Source organism: Coturnix japonica, chromosome 19 (genome assembly GCF_054131305.1).
Source record: "Coturnix japonica strain WE chromosome 19, WE-NBRP24, whole genome shotgun sequence".
Classification (NCBI taxonomy): domain Eukaryota; kingdom Metazoa; phylum Chordata; class Aves; order Galliformes; family Phasianidae; genus Coturnix; species Coturnix japonica.
This window is the reverse complement of record NC_140681.1, coordinates 12,032,325-12,049,737: the sequence shown is the minus strand read 5'-3', so window position 1 is coordinate 12,049,737 and position 17,413 is coordinate 12,032,325. Positions and strand designations below refer to the sequence as shown.

The following is a 17,413-nucleotide window of genomic DNA, read 5'->3' as shown; positions in this document are numbered from 1 at the left end:
TACACATCATGATGAATTCCAAATGATGCTGGTTTAAAGAGATGTTTCAGTAACCAAAGGAATACAGTCTTATCCCACTAATGACAAAAGTCAGTTACTACAAGTTGGTTTATAAAACAGTCACAGATTTTATTAAGATAAATACAAATAGAAAGTTACATATATTCTCTATTCTGACAAATGAATGACACTTCCAGAGTGTCTCCATTTAACTGGGTTCTGAACAACACTGTGTACAGTCACAACTGCCACTAGGGCAGCATCCCCACAGATGCCAAGTGTACATCAACAAGATACCAGTGAGTTTGAATTCCAAGCAACATGACTAACATGCTTTGGATCACAAGTGCTTGATAATTTCCTGTAACAGTCAAGCAATATTGCACCCACAAACGTTATTTTCATGTTCCTTAGCTAGAAATGCTTTAAAGTGATATTTTTACTGCTTCTGTGGAAGTGGACCAACTAACCAACTTTGTTTCATCTGGCTTTTAAAATACATACTTTTTTTGCATAATCTAAACCCAGAGAATTGTATGTTAACACACAGCTTTACTCATCATTGTACACACTTGTCTAGAACAAGATGTAAAGTGCAGTCTTCGGTCATGCTGAAATCATCTCTAGCAGAAAATTACACCAAAAAGGCAAACCTTGTAAGGGGTAAACCTGCATTAACAGACCTGCACACTGTCCACAAAAAGAAAACAAAAGACATACCCAAAAGCCATGGTGTCCTCTATTAGTGCATGCAACTGTAGAGTTGAAACAAATTTTTAAATGCACTACTGAAATTTTATCATTTGGAACAGATGTGATTTTCAGAGCTAGAGAGGTATTAAATACTGTCAAAAACAAAGACCTTTATTTAGTTTTTAGTGAACTTCTACAGATGGTGGCTTATTGTTCATATATATTCTAACTAAAAATTCTTAATGAACACTAATTCAGCATGCCAAAACACAAAAGCCTGTGTGTTTTTCAGTGGATTATTGCAAGGTGACAAAACATCTAACAAACAGAAACCTGGGTTGTGTCAATATTCAACTTCATGTACATTACAAACATACTTACATATACACACAAAAATTTTGATCAGTGCTGAGAAATTTAATGAGCTGATAATAGAAAAACAGAAGTAAAACCTTATCAGAAAGGCCTTAGAAAATTTGAACTGTTATAAAATACCAATATAATGCCAGCATTAGAAAAAGATATTAGAACTAGAAAAAATTAACTTGAAGAATCTTTAAGAAATTGCAATCATAAAAAGTCTGTAGTGAAGAACCATTTAAAATTATTTAAAAAATTGTAAAAAATTAAATGTAGAACATTGCAGAATTTATAGTTCATACTGTTTCTGTAAGAGCAGTGATGGCCGTGGTACATTTCTGCCTTTACCTTCCAAAAGTACTGTGAACTCACAAGAAAACAATTTATTACAAATACTGTACATTATAATACAAGACAAGTTAGACGAACTTATATAAAACTGTACCCTTAAAAAATACAGCAAGTAGGTTCCTCAGCTTGGCTCTGCATCTTAGATATGCCACATCTTAAAAAATAGTTTAAGGAAGTGAAAGAAGAGGACAGAAATATCTCCACAGGTCTACCGACAACAAATAAGTGGGTACATAAAGTAATTTATTACATGAAACCATTTTTCTAGTATTGAGAACTTTTTCTTCTTGAACAGGACAAACTACCAAACCAAACCAAGCCTCTTGTTTCAGGCCCTACTTTACCTATGACAGAAGACAGCATCCACCAAAAAGTACTAGCTTTATAATTCCACAAACTAGTCAGAAGCTATCAGATTAATGGAATTTAATTCCATCTGTTTTCTGAAACACCTGTCTAAATAAAAAAAAGGCATGTCCTGCTCAAGCTTAAGGATCTCAATAGCCTATTTTTATTGTCTGCCTCAACACTTACCATATAATAAAGAGAAGTTCTAGAGCTAACTGAATTAACACCTTTACCCTGAACACTTACTATTTGGAGGTTCTCCAGAACTTAGATGTCCTCTACATCTTATGAAAAAATTAATAGGCTGATGGGGATCTGAATGTTGGCCCACTTAACCGTGCTTTTCAAATGAAGCAGGCATGAAATAAACCTGTAAAAGAGCTTAAGTCGGTAAAATTCTGTAATATCCGTCTAAAGATACACACACAGTACGAACTGAATCCTTTAGTTGAAGGGAACTTCACTTGGGTAGAATAAAGTAATTTTCAGTTGGGGAAATTAACAGTCTCTCTACAGCTACAAGCACCAGCAGTAACGGAAGCAGTGTTTACACCTTTAAGAGTATAGTTTAGAAGTAACGTAACAGTCACAAAGAAAAAAATTCAGAGCTCTGTGCTTTGAAAAATACCACATTATATTAAGTAAAAATGAACCGTGTTTTACCTCCAGCAGAATGGCTACTTCATAAAATGAAATGATTGAGCTTTTTTCCACTGATACAGAATTAAATTCTTCATCTTTTTTTTTTTTAAATTTAAGACCTATACACATATATACAATTCCTCCAATTAAAATAAAATGCAATACTTGAAACAATACAAAAATCACAATAAAACAGAGGAAATAATATCTTCAGGTAAATTTGCAATAATCAAACTGTAAGATTTAGAAAACAATATGGGCTTCTAGCAAACAAACAACTACTGGAAATGTTTTGTTAAAAAAAAAGAAACGTGATTTTCAATTACCAAAAATCAATTGCTCAAAAACAAAGGTAGAAACACAGCTGTAGATGAAAGGTTGTCATGGAATGAAGATTACGGCAATTCTCTATAGGCCCTTTTTAACTCAAGGCGGCAAGAAGTTTTTGTTTGTCCATCTAATTCATACTAACCACAAATGCTGTGCAAATAATCATATTGATATTCAGAGCTTACTGGAGAAGAACACACTAGTTTTGTTTTTCAGTGGGAGTAGTGTCCATGTTGTTTTGTTTTAGTTTTATAGTAGCAAAGAAGGACACATCTTGATCTCTGTCAGACTGCAAGGCAAGAATTGTCTCCTCCGCAGCTTCTAGATGAGGATTGCCAACGCTCTTAAAATAAGCTAGAATAAGGGAAGAAAATGAGTATTTTAATTGAAGCCAAAAAGAACTTTTTAAACCACAGGGCATACACAGCACAGAAATACAGAGAAAGCTAAGAATATATGGGGTAACTCATCTCACTTACAGAATCTGCAGGGACATTACAGCAAGCTAAGGAAACTGATAGAAACAGACAGCTTCACATTTATCTTACTAGGTATGTGAAGTATTTCTACTTCCTAAATGGAAGCATATCAGCAAGTAGAAAGAGGCTCAGGAAGCTGCAGCTATACAGTGTTTCACAAAATACTCTCCATAATTTTAACTGAGAAAAAACAGAGGAAATTTCTGTGCCTCCCTATGATTAAACAGAGATCAATCAATTTTTTCTTTTCTAAGGAATGATAATATGGGAAATCATAGCAGCACAGAAAATAATATTATTTCCTACTATAGTTATTAGCTTGTGACAAAAACAAAGTGGAATGTTTCAGAAAAAGATGCAAAGCTTTATTTAAACCATCGGAATAAACTATGCTCAATTCAAAACAAATGTATAAAATAAAGCAAGAGTATTTAAGATGATTTTTAAAATTTGTAAATAAAAACGTATTTGCCATAAGCATTATAGATAACAAAACAAACAAACATGCAGTAATGTAGTAATAGTGTTACTTCCTGCTACAAGCAAGTATGTATCTGCCCCCTGGTGGATGAAGCATTTGATGTACGATCTATGCCAATTTATAGCCCTTTATGGATGATGGTGAAGAACAATCCCTCCAAGTTAAAAAAGCCACTGTGTCATACATGTGCAAATTCAAATTCAGGAATACAGATTTCGGTGCAATATCCTAGATTACAATGTATAACTGTGCTTTCAGTATAAGCAGAACTAAACAAATTTTTACCAGTCAAGTGAGCCAATTTATGAATAACTGCACAGGCAGATGAAGGACAACATTCATGAGACATCGGTCCTTTCAGACGAGGTTAGTGCCCATACCTTTCTCCAATAACGTCTGCCTCAGTGCCTTGGCGAGCAGAACCCTTACGTTTGGCACAGGATCTGAAGCAAGACTTAAAAGACTGGGAAGTAAGTGTTCAACAAACTGATCAACAGGCATACATTCTTCTTCTACCACAGCCTACAAGATAAAAGCAAAAAAAAATAAGAGCAAAATCTGTGTTAAAAAGACCATTTTTGTCATTCTTTATCTTGTCCTTAATTTTGCCTGAAATTTCAAAAAAGTCAATGTTGTAAGCTTTCGTCCAATCATTTCAAACTAGGTGTTACAAAATGTTTATCACTCTAGGATTTATGTACCATCTTGGCCACAAGGATCAGTTTTTTCCAGCAGGAGGCAGAGCACAAGAGGTGACAGTTCCAAAACTGGACAGCCATTCAGTATCGCCACGGCCAGACCAATTTACAGAATTTTAAAAAAATTCTGGATTCCACATTTCAGCTTTGACTACTTTACTGGAAAGCCTCAAACTGCTCCCAAATTTTATTTATGTATAACCACAAACAATGAAAATTCCAACCTGACAAATGAAGGCAAAAGCCTGTCTTCCAACCCACTTGGAGCAGTGACGAAACCTCACTACGAGTTCATTAATGAAATTTAATCCCAGTGCACTTGCATTGTTTGCATAGAACTTCTGTAGTATTGCTACAACCTGTGAATCAAAGGAAGGGGAGGAGAAGGGGAAAAAGAAAAAAAAATTTAAAAAATGAGACATGTTGTGGCCCTCTGGAAAAGGAGATTGTTGTATTTGAATCTTACAAAGAGAAAACAAGCATACACAGTACAAACAGATCTGCTTACAGAATATAATGAATTACTTCGTTTATTATGGAGAAAAGACTTCTGCAGAGAAAGCGTAAGTTAAGCTAAATAAAAAACTAACCAGTTTGAAGGAGATCCACCGAACTTCTGAAACTTTATCGGAGCAGAGAGTTAGTGCAATGTGTCTTAAGTAGTCATAAACATCATTGGGATTGTAGAGTTCCAGTATCAGGATTAGCTGCCTGAAACAAAGAAGCAACTGAGTCACACACATGCACCACTAACCTGCTTCAGCACTGACAGTGCTGAAGAGGTAAGGAAGGATCATTCAGAGCCTTGAAATCACCATGGTTATTATGAAGCTTTAACCCAAACTAGCTGTACAAATGCATCAAAAAAATAAAAACTACAAATGGAAGTAGAATGAGAAGTTTCTTTGCAACTTCAGATCAGTATCAACTACCTTAATGCAAAGTAAAAATGACAGATTTCTACAGAAAATTAAGGATATGTTTCAGAAAATGATTTAGATCTAGGAAACTGCACAGAGTTCACTTTAATCACACCAACTACATTACTGCAGCCATCAACAAATCAACCAGAAAGTAACAGCAGTCTCCACTAGATGTCAGAGAACTGCTGTACAAGAGAGCTGCACCACAGCACATTTTATAATACATTTCTTTAACTTTAGTCAGTCCAGAACTGAGTAAAATCTGAAACCTGACTGAATAGCATGTATCAGACCATCTTATTTCAAAAGCTTCATGCAAGTCAGATCTCCACTTTAATATGTGACAAGCATTCAAGCTTCTATCATGCAATTATAATCCAATTTGCATTTAAGAAAGTAAGAAAAAAATGCTAGTTAGGATTACTATCCACTAACTCCTTAACATAATTATCCATTTCCAGGTTAGTAATGTACATGAAAATTCCCATACTCTGCCAACTCGTAACGAAACCTCCAGTTCCTGCTGTTGTCAGTCACCACAAATTCTTGAAGCTGGTAAAGATATTCTCGTCTTTTGTCTGCATGAAGTAACTGAAAGAAGAGAAATACTACCATTAAACTGCTGAAATTAAAAACTCTGGTGCATTTCTCTAGACAATGACATTAAAAAAAAAAAAGAGAAAAAAAAAAGTCTTCCCTTCTGCAAGGATATCTGACAAAGCACCGTCTCTAGGCATAACAATTACCAATCAAAACCTCCACATTTTTGCTTATTATGCAGCAGACCACAAAAAATTTGCTCCCTTCTCTCCCAGGCCACAAATACAAGTTGCTAGTGGTCCAACTTGCTGCACAAAGCACTAATTCTTTCCCTGTATCAGGAGCATTTACAACCACATTTAAAGAAGAGTTTTCAGTTATGATATTTTATTGGGACATAAAAGAGAAATGGCAGTATAGCACAAAACATAGCTTGTACAATCAGATATTGATGTCTGCATCTCTAACTAAAACACTTTTTTTTTGTTTTTTACTCAATTACATATTCTTGAGAAATTACATTACGCTTTTACACTTTCCTACCTTTAGAAAATCATAGAGATGTTTAAGGACACCAATGCGCACTTCATCTAGATCTTTCAGGAAACCATTGAAAACAGGCACCAGATCAGCAGCTGTTAACTGATCCCCCAGAATAACTGCCAGTTCATGTATAGAGAAAGCCAGTGTCCGACGCACTTTCCACTGCAAACAATTTAAGAAGGGATATAGATTAGGCACAATCACCAGAAAACAAAACAAAGACAGCTTCAAATACAACCATGTGAGGGACTGAGAGCATAAGAAGTGGACCAAGCTACACAGCAGTAGGAAGTGTCAATTACATTTATGGCCTGATTTAAATTCTGATTGTTTTTAGTCTACATTTAATCACTTAAAAGAAAGCCTATTATAGCTTCAATGCAGCAAACCAACAACAACAAAAACTGCTCAAAACTCTGGCTTGAGAAGACATTTTCATCTGTTTGGTTTTGCTTGTGTTTTTTGACTTGTTTTTTACCTGTACATCTGTGGCCAGTGTCTCATAGGTATCTTTCAAGCAGTGCCAGTTTTGCCTACCCAGTGTTAAGGCCACTCCAGGAAGACTGTAGGCACAGTGCTTGGCTATTTCAGTATCAACCGTCTGGGCTCGAGCAGGGTCAGTCATGGACAAATACTGGTCTAGTAAAGGTTGAGGTATGATATCCTGTAGAGAGGGAGCACATGAGAAACACACATTTTCATTTAATTTAAAATCAGTAAGAAAACATTCCTGTTGTGCTACAGTATTCTCTTGCTATCAATCAGTTGGCATCTAAATTAAGACAACAGCAACCCTGTTTTGTGGGTTATCTTTCAAACAGTAAACGACTAGTTATTTGTCTTCCCATTAAGATACACCAGTCAGTAATAAACAGTAAACATTACTTTATCAACACACTACATTAAATCAGACTGCAAATTCTTCAATGAAAACAAACAATAAATCCAGAGAAAAGTACAGCTAACTCCTACCTTTGTAGAAGTCTCACCTAATAGGCAGCAGATAAGCTTATTTACCAGAAACAATTTTTCTAGTTTTCAGATTTATTTTAAATTTCTCCTTAAATGCTCAGAGTATTTCTTCACATTCTACAACTGATCAATTACAAAAGTTAACACTGCATTAAGGATAAGATGAACTGTATTTAGTACTTAGCTAAAGCAGGTGCTTTTTTAATTACCTGTAACTTTGACTTGTCATCTTCAAATGGTGGATGATTTTCCTGTTCTTTCTTTAAAAATACGCTGGTTCCTCTGTGTTCTTCTGAGTCCTGAAAAAGGTCATACTAGCTAAGGAAATCAGACAGACTTAACATCGTTTGCAATATTTCAAAGCATCACAGTAAGAACAATTCAGATACAAAAGAACCTTTTATAAACAAAACCTTCTACAGGCAAAGCCTTGCTCAGTGTGGTTATACAAGTGCAAAAAAAGATAATGGTTGAATACTAAAGACAAACACTAAAGGGGAACAGTAGTTAGATTTACTTATTTAAAAAAAAAAAATAAAAAAATCAATATAACAAAATGTGTAACTTCTTTTGGGAAGAAAAAAAAACAACAAACAAAACAAAAAAACCCCACCACATTTCCTATCAGCCACAGAGCACAATGCATACTTACTGTGGTTTTCAGTATACTGGTAGTGGGCTGCTCACTGATACCATCTTGGGACATAGAGCATGAAAGAGCGTCTTCCTCCACCTGGTTGCACGTAGCATCTGAAACAGCTGTTTGATCTGAAATGGTTTCGTTCTGAAGTTCACTACTGCTCTCTTCCATTTTTCTGGTCTCACAATCCCCAACAGAATCAAACTGAGCAGCTCTGAGGGCAGCAGACAACACCTGGACCTGAGCTGTATAAAGCAAAAGAGACCATTTAGTCTTTTTTCTGAACCTAAAGTAATTAAACTTGTACTTACTTAAACTGAAGGAATAAAAAAGTCCAAACTAAGCTTCGCATAAACAGTATGCAAACACTTGATATTTGGAAAGTACAAAACCTTCATATTAATATATCCAAATTGTTGCTCTTAATTTATGTTTTCAGCAGAAGCATCTACTAATTTCTACTACTGACAGATATTTCTGAAAATCCCTCAAGAAGCATCACAACATACCAGCTCACATCCCACTCCTCACCATGTCAAATATATTAATACAAATTCTTCTTTCATGTTCTTGAAATTTTAATGCTTTTTCCAGGCAGCTGAATATGCATTTTAAAATGTTTTTGGAAATTCTACTTAGGGAAGAAAATTAGTCAAACCAGTTCTAAACTGGTTAGCAGAAGTAGATGGAAATAAAAGGTCAGGTTTACCACTGACCAGTATCACCAGTTAACTGTGGACAAACTGCACTGTTATGGTGCACCGCTTCTGTGAACAGGAAGTTACTAATTGTTCACAATGCAAAAAACTTTGCAGTAGTTATATTTCCACATGCCTAGAGCAAGCATAGTCTCAAGACACAACAAAGGATAATTTAAAGGTGAAGAATAACAGAATACTTAGGAAATTAAGAAAACAGTAGAATTGGTAACAGATATATTTACAAGCTAATTCACTGCAACATTCAAGAGACTCAATGGAATGAAAAACTCGGTTGACTACAGATGACTGACTTGTAATATATATCTCATCACCACCAAAAAGCAGCCAGGGATTTTTGTAAAGGTGAGGGTCTGCTGAGAGAGAATGTTATTTTCTTTGTTAAGACTCACCTTGAACATCTGGATCATCTATGTGCTCCTGTAAGCTTTCCAGAACTTTTTTTATTTCACTACTAGCAACACAGTTATTACACGGCACTGAGCAGCTGTCTTTGTGCTTCTCAGTCTTGAATTGAAGCAACTCCAGATCCTGACTTATATCAGGCAGCGGAGGACGCCAGTATAGGAAAGTATTAAATACATCCTCAGAAGACTGTAGCTTTGAGGTAACTCCTGGGAAAGTGACGTCCTTAGTGACTTCTACCACACCAGCACCAACTCCATCATCCTGAGACAATCTAGACAGATCTTCTCCAGAACTCATACAGCAATCTGAACTTGCTTCCCACGTGTCTCTATTGAAATTCTCGACAGAGAGTGGCACATTAACTTCAGCTGAAGTCTCATCAGTTGATGACTCTGATTTGATTTCCATTGGTTGTTCCAAACTGATAACAAACACATAATTATCCATATAAAATATCTATAACAATAATTCCTTGGTGAAATACTTCAGAAAAAATAGTTTCAACTACAGAAGCTTATTTTCACTGCAGAAGGACAGAAAAGATGTTAGTACTATGCTTTATTTCACCAGTTTTCCCTTTATCTCCCCTTGAAGCCATAAAAATCAATTACACTTCAATAACACAGCTGTACTCAAGCAGACATACATACATACATACACTCAAACAGAAATACATCATATTTCATACCTTTCCTGGAACTATTTTCAAGACTTTCAGCCCCAAGCAGCAACTAAAAGAAATACCTTCTTATTTCTCCCTTCCCCTACAGCACATCTTTCCCATGATTTTACCTGCATGATACAGCATTTGCAGTAGAGGCAATTACAGTTATATCATTGCTTGGCTGACAGGAGTTTGAATTTACATCTTGTGCTGGTGGTCGGATACTCAGTGTCCCATCTTCTCGAATATAGAGTCCAGCACTTGAAGGATTTGCAAAAGTAGAAATAAAAGGGCCAAGAGACTGAAAAGCTGCCTGACGAACCTGGTGTAGGAGAAAGACAATGTTCAGGATTCATGCAACTCTTGTAGAGTTAATGCTGGAAATAAAATTAGGTTTGAATTTGTTTCTTACCATAACAGCTTCACTTAATACCAAATATAACCAATTAACTAATAAGTGACATCTATATGAAGAATATTAAACATGCATCTACAGACACGATCTGTGAGACAGGGTCTCATTGCAGAATTTAGAGATTAGATTGCTTCTGTTAAATCTATTCATTGAAGACTACACTTAGAATTTCTATCAATTTTCTTTAGAAGTAACAAAAGAGGTAAAGCAAGTTAAAATCTTGTTAGAGAAACTTAGATTTTATTGATTAGAGATTTTATTGATTAGATCCCAACAAACTCTGCGTGGAGAACTCACAGTGCACTTCTGACTTGCTCATAATTCGTGTATGATCTACCTGGGGGGACTCAGTGACAAAGTGAGTTACTCACCCATCTACAAGTGTCACTAATAAGACTGATGAAGAGTGGGGACAGTTTGCTTCTGCGGACCTCTGGGGACGTGGTGTAAGACACTGCCATAAAGCATTCAGCACAAGCTTTTCTCATGCCCCAAACGCTGTCAGAACAAAGCTCAAAGAACTTGGGAATCTGCCAAAAATAAGCAAAACAAAGACAAAATAAAGACTAAGCAAAGACTGCAGCAACTTACTATCAATATATTGCTTTGGAACTGGAGACAATGAAAACTCACAGAACAAATGAATGAGTGAGTACAGGTAGTTTCTTCAGTTAATATATATTTCCCATTTACTTTTATTAGGACTTGATGTATGCACCAGAAAATACAATTTCATCCAGTTCAGGGAAAAGAAAGAGTCAGTAGTTCAAAAGCACACATGTGACCCATCAATTATATTTAAAAACACTCCGATAAACAAGAGCTGTTCATTCCTGCTCAATTCCAGTTCTGATATACAATTGCAACAGAGCCCCATACAAAACCATTTCAAAAATGTGTCAACATTGATTACAGGAAAAGACCTCATTACTGAACTGTTCTAACTGATAAATACACGTGTTATAAATGGATATGGATATTCTTTTTCCCCCCAAACATACCAGAAGTCTTTCTGTGGCTTCTTGCCCAACTGCATTACAAATGTCACCAAAATTAGCTGCACAAATCTAAAGGAAAAAAAAAGTCAGTAACAACATTCTGGACTTTTCAAGTGTTTTAGTTTCATCATGAACTTCACCACTTACACACGGTAACAACTGCACATTTGCCTATTCAAATTTCAGCCATGTAACTACATCCTGTAACATTAACTCACCCCAGATAAAGACTCAATAGAGCAGGCTTCCACAAACCACATGTCTTTGAAATCAATAGTGAAAGGTCTTCTGCATTGTGAAGAGTTTTATATGCTTCAGTAATAATTAAAAGGGCCTAACAAGCCCACTGGAAGTTTAATGACTTTGAACACCAGCTGTCAAAAATAAAGCAGACTAAAATATGATATGAGGGTCAGGACTTAGGTGTACTGACAGAACTATCTTTGCTGGCTTAAGTGCTTTGCTGAAGCAAAGTTTAATCAAGGTCTCAAGTTAGTGCCATTACAGTGCATTAAATTACAAATTCTATAATTAAAGCAGGAAAGGACATTCATCTGCGTTGCAATTAAAAAAAAAGTAGCTGAAATCTAAAATCAATTAACATGGGCGTGAATTAACATCTGATTTATTTAATGTAAGGCAGAATTATAATGCTCTAAGGCAGGTCACATTCCAACAACCACAGCTTACGTTAGGGCCCAAACTGAAGTTCTAAATGACCCTTAAATCTACTGAACTACTTTAAGACTCCATACCATGAGTTTTCTTTGTACTTGATCATGACTTAGAATAAATCTCACTATTCTGAGACTTCTCTGTTCAATAGCACCAAGTTTTAAAGAAGGATGAATGTCTCAAGTACGATCTTGAAATATGATCAAGTAATTTGTGTGCACCAAAGAACTGACCGTGGTGCCTTAAGTACCAGTTGTGAAAAACTAATATGTGGTGCCAGACCTGCTATTCCCAAAGGACTGTTACCTGTTTCTTTACTGAACTTCAGAAACCACAGCCATCCCAAAAAGTGAAAAGTATTCTTCTAAGAATCTTTCGAATTTCATCAGAAAAAGTTATGTTTTAATTATTTAAGTAGGCACTCGAATAACTACATATGCACAAATTCTTTTTCAGTTGAAAATACACTGACCTTTCGGACTTGAAACAATTTCCCATCACTACAAAGTTCACAAAAACGAGGAAGTAGCAAGTGCTCAACTGTTGTTCTGCTCAGCATGGAAGCCATTTTACAGATTATCTGAAATCAAGAAGAGAATAGGTGGAAGGATGAGAAAATTAGAAAGCTTATAAGCAAAGTCCCAAACTGCTCCTAAATATTCAAATTTTTTAACCTCTCAATGTAAGGTATCAAGTCCTGACCTCAAATTCTTTGAGAACTTATGAGCCTAACAAGGTAAAGATACGAGCTTTCTTTCAAGTTCACTCACGTTCACAGCTTCCACCTTGTACTCATCATCACTGTCAGGAGCAGAGAGGTCCAAAAGAATTGGACACACTTTGTTTTCAATGTCACTCTGAGAAACAAGATCTTGTTCCAAAAGTATGAGCAGCGCTTCTTGACCTGCCTTTCTAACCTGTTAATATGAACAAACAAAAGTCCACAGCTCTAAAAACAGCATTTACTGATGTGAGAGCGACAAGAGGTATGGCCACAAGAGGTATGTTTCCATTGAATACAAATGTAGAAGTTAAAGAAACAGGAAAAAAAATTAACAAAATGTTAAAAATAAAAGTGTTTTTCTTCTAAAGTTTAACACTATACATAAGTAGTAATACGTATTTAATATTAATATAATTATTAGATGCCCTTGTATAAAATTTTGAGGAGAAGGCTAAATCTGGAATGTAAGTCAGGATTTGAAATCCAATGTCAATATGCCATAAGGTAAACCGTACAAGGGAACTAAACTAAGGGAAGTAGCTACAAATACGTATATTCAGACTTCCTAAGAAAATTGTGCTGCAATCAATAAATACAAAGCACTACAGAAGTACTAGATATCAATTAACAAGGAATTTCTTATTATCTTTTTTTTTTTGCATGCTTCAGGACTACCAGACCAAAGCAAAATGTCCAGATATTTAACTCACACAGCCTCTTTTTCCTACCTGATTGTTCACATCCGTAAGATATCTCACCACTATGGGCATAAGGTATTCAAAAAATGCTGTTGGGAATTTTGGTCGACTTTCTTGCAGAAAAATGGCAATTGGAGGTATTTGTTCCATCAGCTCTGTACGTACAGTCGGCTCTGCCAATTTAAAAAAAAGGAAAAACTAAATCAGTAAATTCTAAATTAAAAACTTTAAAATGGTAGGATTTCATTTTGGGTTAACATTTACAAAATGAACAAAAATGAAAAGACTCAAAACATACAAAAATGCCACCACTGAAACTGCTGGTTTCTAAATGAAATTAATAGAATAACCTCACACGCAGACCAGAATTACAAGAATTAAAATGAATACGTTCAAACCTGCATCTTCAGAGAGCCTGACCACAATTTCCATTACAGTCAGGAAATCTTCCTCATTATTGCTGAAATCCCGAAAGACATCCAGAAGACCTCTGGCAATGATCTGCCTGTGAAGACACAACATATTAATTGCCTTAATATCTTGTCAACAACATGGGTGGAACGTGGGAGTATCTCAGCAAAACCAAATGGGCACTTTAAAACCAAGATCTACTCTGATCATTCAGACATACAAGTTATGCAATTTTGCCAGACTCCAACAAAATGGAGTCCAAAGACATTATTTAGATGACCAACAAGTTAAAATACTTTTTATGGAAAATATTTTGTAACAGTTTGTTTTTTTAAAAAAAGAAGTTATATTTAGCAAAATGATGAAAGAAGTGGTGACCCGCTGACATCCACAACACTACCAGACTCAGACTGTCATCCAGCAGAACTGCTGAACCCTTCCTTACCTGTTAAATACATTCTCACTGAAGGCGTATTTTTCTAGACGAGCCAGTGGAGTCAAATTATCCTGTCCTGGAATGTCTAAGAATGCTGTTATCCTCATGCTATCACAGTCTGGTCCATAATCTTCAAATCCAACTTGAAAGACAAGTATAACAGAACAACAAAACAAACAATTAAAAAGAGAAAATAATCACATAGAAGTCAGCAATATCCTGTACCAACACTTCTTTTCAGAGCTATCCTTCAAAGCAAAACTATCCGAGTATCACTGAATACAGCTTAAAAAAATCTCTAAGTTGTCCTAATTAAGTAAAGAGTAACACTTGTGTACAGAAATGAAAAGTCAAGCATTGAAGTGAAATCTATTTCGGCTGCCATAATATCTTTCCCTTTTAACACATTTTACTTTGCACCTTGAGTGCACTAAGTACATGCACTTTAAAGTGGGTTCAGCTAGAAGAACTGCAAGCCAGCAAACTAACAGACAAATTCAGAGAATCGGCCCCATTAAAAGAAATGGTAATTTTAGCAATGACAAAAAATCCCAAACCATATTGCTTTGAACCCACAAACTCGTGTCAGCTTCAAAGCAGCTGAGGCTGATTCTTCTCACTGAAGTCACGGGTCTCGCTCATCTAAATCACATTACACTGGTAGCTTGGAAAACACCCCAACTTCACCTCATTTGTAAGGGGGCCTTTTACTACAGACATTTTGAACTACTGAGATTATTCAGACTTTGTTCACACAAATAACAGCAAACATGATACTCCTTAAGCACAAATAATGCCAGTACTGCTTCTCAGATGCAAGAAATAGTTTATCTCAGAACAGCAAACACACTAGGGGTGACAACCACTGCAGAACTGACCCCAGGTTCCTGGCTTGGCAGGACATCACATGAGGTATTTAGATTGGTAAAGAAAACACAAAACTGGTAATAATTTGTAAGCACAACGACAAGCCAAATGGTCTGCGTTTGAAACTGCCTATAAAAATATAATCTGGGCACTCCGGGCTGTGCCTCTATAGGCAGAGAGCTGCTGTCTGCAGGGAGGGAAAGTTAACAACAAAATACACCAAACAGCATCAACAAATAGAAAACAGCAAACCACTAAACAAATAAATAAACCAGATACAGTTTCATTTCTAGCATCACTTTTTCCCACTTATAAAAATGGGAAGAACAGGACCTACTATATATACGTATATATATATAGAGAGAGAGAAATCTAATGGAGAATGAGCACCTAATTCCAGGACAAGATCCACAGAACACCAGGAGAAATTTGCACTTATTTCTGCTGTTTGTGCTTTACACTCAGCAAACAGAGCTCAGATGACACACTGCTATCTTTGTTTTATTGCAGAGGAAAAAAAAGAGAAAGGGAACTGGGAACAATTCAGAAAGATCCAATCAGTTCACACAGCTGATCATTCGTTGGCACTATGAAAAGGATTTTTGTTGGCTTTTTTTTTTAATTAAAAGTAGAAAGAATACAAGAATTCCAAGTCTTAAGTAAGGTGCCACTGCAGCTCTCCAGCTGTTAGAAAAACTCAGGTGAGATTCTGCTCTACAGAACAGCCTTCAGATCAGTTTAAGTGCGCTGAAATGCATCATCTCATTTCATTTCCACCTAAATCCTGCTCAAAACTTGCATGCTTTGTCATTTGAGGACTCTGCATGGTCTTCTTTAATGACTGCAGTGAGCAGCAACCTTCAATACCTACTTTTAAGCAACTCCTTATAGCACTAACAAGGCTTCAAATCCTTACGTACTAAAAAACTTGTGTACTTAAGTATTACCCGACCAGGTTTCCTCATTTTCAATTATACTTTAGAATTCACTAGGACTCACACCATTACAATTTAATTCTCTGCACAAATATCAAAGACAATCCGTAACACACTTACAGATTTAAGCATAAATCAAAACAAGAACTATCTTGCATACAGTTAATCCCACCATTCACCCATTTATTTTCATCTCAGAGATTCCCAACGTTTCCTAAACATTAATAAAATACAAACGAACACTTTTTGTCCTGCTACCAAAAGGGTGAAGCCTCAATCACCGAAAGCAAAACCAGTGAACACTGTCAAGCGCTATTACACAGTAACATCCATGTGGTCAACAAATCAGTGCAGCCACTGAAAACAAACTCTGCATCCTCTTTTGTTTTTATTTAATGGATAACTCCAGCCAGGATCCCAACCGCCCTGTGCACCAGCTGCTTTCTAGTCCAAACCATCAGCACCCAAAGCTTTATCTCCTGAGGAACAGCCCCCTCCAGGCTGCCCCACACTCCCACAGCTCTAACAGCACATCGCAGCTCTGGGCTACACCTGCCCAATGAAGGACAACTTCCCAACTCAATGAAGGACACTTAACCTAAAAACACAGCTTCGTGTCGGCCAACCGCAGCACCGAGGCAGGTTTTATTTCACCCCCTGTCCCAGCAGTAAGTCCTGCACTTCAGTGATGCTCCAAAAGCAAAACACAGCGCCTTCAGCAGCGCCTGAAGCCCTCAGAGGCCTCACCCGTTGGAATTATAGCAACAGAAAATCCCCCGGACGACTCTCAGTCACAACAGCAGCAGAATTAATCCCTTAATCCGCCGACTGACGGACCCCGTCCCCCCCCCGGTCCCACTGTCCGCCCCGCAGCTCGGCGGCCCCGGCCCGCTCCCCGTCAGCACAGCCACGAGCGATGCGGGCTGCCCTGCCAGCACCGCCACCATACGGACACCCCACAAACCGTCCGAAAAACCCCACAGAGGATAAAAAACAGAAGGTGAAAAGAGCGCAGCCAAGCAGGGCCGTGGGGCGGGGTGAGGGCCTGAGCGGGGAGGCAGAAAAATAAATTAAAAAACCAAAACAGTTACTCACAATCATCTAAGTCATCCTGCAAATCCACAAAATACAAAGGGATCCCTACAAACAAAAACAAAAGAGACACCGAGGGGTTGGTTTTTGGGGGGTGGCGATGAGGACGGGCCGTGGCGCTGCTGCCCGGTGCCGCCCCCCGCCCCGCGCCCACTTACCGGCCATCTTGGATCGGACATGGGCGAGGAGGAGGAGGACGGGAGGTTGCAGGGAGGAGCCGCTCGCACTTCCTGCCCTCGGTTCAGCCTCCAAACGCGGCCGGTTTCACCGCCGTCCGCTCCCCGCGGCCGGATCAGCCCCTCGGCGGCCGCCGTCCCTTCCTCTGAGGGAGGGGAAAGCTGCGGGCGGCGGCGGCCGCCTTGGGGGGTGTG

General features: G+C 37.4%; 1 protein-coding gene across 2 annotated transcripts; it reads right to left on the bottom strand.

Moving 5' to 3' along the window:
• Positions 1-104: 104 nt before the first annotated feature.
• LOC107323058 (serine/threonine-protein phosphatase 4 regulatory subunit 1-like) lies at positions 105-17,343 on the bottom strand. 2 transcript variants are annotated; one of them, XM_015881754.2, is made up of 20 exons: positions 17,201-17,340; positions 17,046-17,090; positions 14,158-14,290; positions 13,700-13,806; positions 13,332-13,474; positions 12,650-12,796; positions 12,352-12,459; positions 11,208-11,273; positions 10,578-10,736; positions 9,920-10,113; positions 9,112-9,548; positions 8,013-8,245; positions 7,570-7,659; positions 6,867-7,052; positions 6,389-6,550; positions 5,796-5,896; positions 4,973-5,093; positions 4,607-4,741; positions 4,065-4,206; positions 105-3,078 (listed from the first exon to the last, which is right to left on the bottom strand). In XM_015881754.2, exons 1-20 carry the CDS (start codon positions 17,205-17,207, stop codon positions 2,924-2,926), a joined length of 2,871 nt encoding a protein of 956 aa, XP_015737240.1. In that variant the 5' UTR covers positions 17,208-17,340; the 3' UTR covers positions 105-2,923. The 2 variants fall into 2 exon arrangements, with proteins under 2 accessions (XP_015737240.1, XP_015737241.1); XM_015881755.2 differs by lacking the exon at positions 17,046-17,090 and having other exon boundaries at positions 17,201-17,343.
• Between the last annotated feature and the right edge of the window lie 70 nt (positions 17,344-17,413).

Bases quoted from the DNA above. Each gene is read 5' to 3' on its own strand.
- LOC107323058 (XM_015881754.2), bottom strand. The intron at 12,797-13,331 runs GTAGGAAAAAGA...TCATATTAACAG, and splicing joins TTACGGATGTGAACAATCAG to GTTAGAAAGGCAGGTCAAGA. The intron at 4,207-4,606 runs GTTGGAATTTTC...TTTATCTTGTAG, and splicing joins CTTTTGCCTTCATTTGTCAG to GCTGTGGTAGAAGAAGAATG.